Raw genomic sequence first — 2,469 nt, forward strand, 5'->3', positions numbered from 1 at the left:
ATGCGCAGTTGCACAAGTATTCACATTTTTCTACCTCTTCTGAACACAGGCACGAATCAAAATCTAATAAATGGGGAGTTGCGAGAAACTATTTTCTCATTTGAAGTATATTGTTAATCATGAGATCTGAGTTGACATTAATCATGACAAAATAATGAAACTACAGTAATCCCTCAACTCGAAGCCGTAAAATCCAGGGAAAATTTCGAGATAAGCGGTATTTCGAGTTAAGCAAAACGCCGAAAATGTTTGCCCAGGTCACTGTAAAAGAAAAGCCAGTGCTGCCAGGAAAAGCTCCACTGCACGAGACGGCAACCGTAGTAAAGCACAAGAATTCAGAGCGAAAAAAAAAATTTATTACCGAGGACCAAAAAACTGCGTGATGCTCGCCTGTTTCGCGTTCGCGTTCGGTCCCAGAAAGGCGTTCTCCAGTTGCTCAACACATCGCATGAGCCGTTGGTCGCCACCGCTGCATTCGACCTTGTGCGGAGCAAGCGCAGCACGTTACGTGTTTCTGTCGTCGTAGGCACTTCTCGGGGCTCTTCCTCGTCTGCATGGTCTTCTGCGTCGTTCACGGCCATCTCAACGATATCGGCGTCCGACAGCATTCCGGTAACGGGGACGTCCGCCTCGTAGAGCGCATACTCCTCAAAGGCCATCTCGCCGTCTTCAGTATCGTTCACGCAGCCAGTTGCCTTGCGCACTTCATTGCACAGCTCATCACAGCCGCTGAATTCTGCGCCAATGTCTTCTTCGATCGATTCGGGGGCGCGAGAAAACCCTGCATGTGCGAAGCAGTTAGCAATCGCCAGCGGGCGTAGTTGGCGCCAGGCTTCGGCCATCAGATTGATTGCACCCAGCAGATCGATTTCATACTTTTCCCATTGTCGTATGACAGCAGAATTCGGTGCAGCAGGCTCTTCCTATAATACTTGCGGGCAATCTCAATGACTCCCTGATCCATTGGCTGGAGAACGGACGTCATGTTCGCCGGCAGGAACTCCAGCCTAACAGCCGCCAAGTTGTCGATTTTTCCGTGACCGGGGCAGTTATCCACAACAAACAACACTTTCCGACCGTCCTTTGCCATCTTCGGTCAAGTGCACGGACATGCTCTTCGAAAAGCGCCGCCGTCATCCAGGCCGTTTTATTGGCGCGGTATGTCACATCCCTCGGGAGCCGTGCATTTCGGAAACACCTGGGATTAAGCGACTTGCCAATAATGAGGAGGGGCAGCTTTTCATCGCCGGTAGCGTTGGCACCAAAAAGAATGGTTATCCTGTCTTTGCGTTGCTTAGCGCCCGAGCACGCTTCGCCTTTTGGTGTGTATGTGCGGTTAGGCAGCATTTTGTAAAAGAGAGCGGCTTCGTCGAGGTTAAAAATGTCCTTGTCCGCGTACTCCTTTTGCAGCTCGGCGAGGCGTAGGTTGCGCCATGCGTCTGCAGCCTGTTCGTCGACAATGCCGCTTTCGCCGTGGATAGGCTTCGATGACACGTATTTCGCTTCTTAAACCGCTCGAACCAGCCATTGCTGCAGCTGAAGTCCGCGTGACCCATCTGCAGTGCCAAAGCGTCTGCTTTTTCCATCATCATTTGGGTTGTCACGGGAAGATTGGCTGCTCGAACGTTTTGGAGCCACAACAGAAGTGCTGATTCGACGTCCGGGAATTTGGACGCTCGAACGCGCTTCCGTTTGCTTGAGAAGCTTTGCTCGAAGCCTTCCAAAACCTTTTGTTTGTTCTTGAGCACTGTCGAGAGGGTTGACAAAGGGATGCCGAATTCCTTGGCGATGCACGACTTGCTTCGACCTGCCTTTTCTACTTCCTTGATTAGCTCGACTTTTCTCTCCAACGTCAGAGATTTGCACTGCTTTGGGCGGGACATCGTGGTCGATATTCGGAAGCGTCCGTTGCACACACCACTCACTACTCAGCAAAACTGAACTCAAGATGCGCACATGGTTCACATGATCACATGAACACATGATCACATGTGCGCGCAGGTGCGCACATGTGATCACTCCCACGGTTGCTTGACAAGGCTGATAGGAAACGGCTGCGTCCGCGGGAATTTCAAATTCGGCCTTCACGACCGCGTTCGGCACGTATAGTAAGAGCTAAGCGTTCGCATGGAGCCCTCGTTTCCTGTTGGGAGTGGACTTTGCCTTCGGCCCTCCCGGTCAAGATTTCGAGATATCCGCTGTTCCCTCCGGAAAACGTTTCGAGATAAGAGGGGGCAAATACATAGCACCTATGGGAGGTTAATGCACGGCGAAAAAAAGTTTCGACTTAACCGAGATTTCGAGATAAGCGAGTTCGAGTTAACGAGGGTTTACTGTACATGCTTTTATTCCACGTCCTCCTACAGCACGAACTTATTTTTACATTAAAGGGACACTAAAAAGAAAAACGTTCCTCATTTTAGTAAACTACTCTATTGCAATTCCAAAATAGCCATGCTGTGCAATCTA

At 50.2% G+C, this 2,469-nt stretch overlaps 1 protein-coding gene across 1 annotated transcript in view; it reads right to left on the reverse strand.

Annotated features, from left to right (window-relative positions):
• Nucleotides 1–841: 841 nt before the first annotated feature.
• The window catches only part of LOC119393115 (uncharacterized), a 20,188-nt gene continuing 18,560 nt past the window's right edge, over nt 842–2,469 (reverse strand). Inside the window, exon 5 of the mRNA XM_049415845.1 lies at nt 842–1,090. Within this exon, the coding sequence (XP_049271802.1) occupies nt 842–1,090 (249 nt within the window). The remainder of the gene's footprint in view (nt 1,091–2,469) is intronic.

This window comes from Rhipicephalus sanguineus, chromosome 5 (genome assembly GCF_013339695.2).
Source record: "Rhipicephalus sanguineus isolate Rsan-2018 chromosome 5, BIME_Rsan_1.4, whole genome shotgun sequence".
Lineage (NCBI taxonomy): Eukaryota > Metazoa > Arthropoda > Arachnida > Ixodida > Ixodidae > Rhipicephalus > Rhipicephalus sanguineus.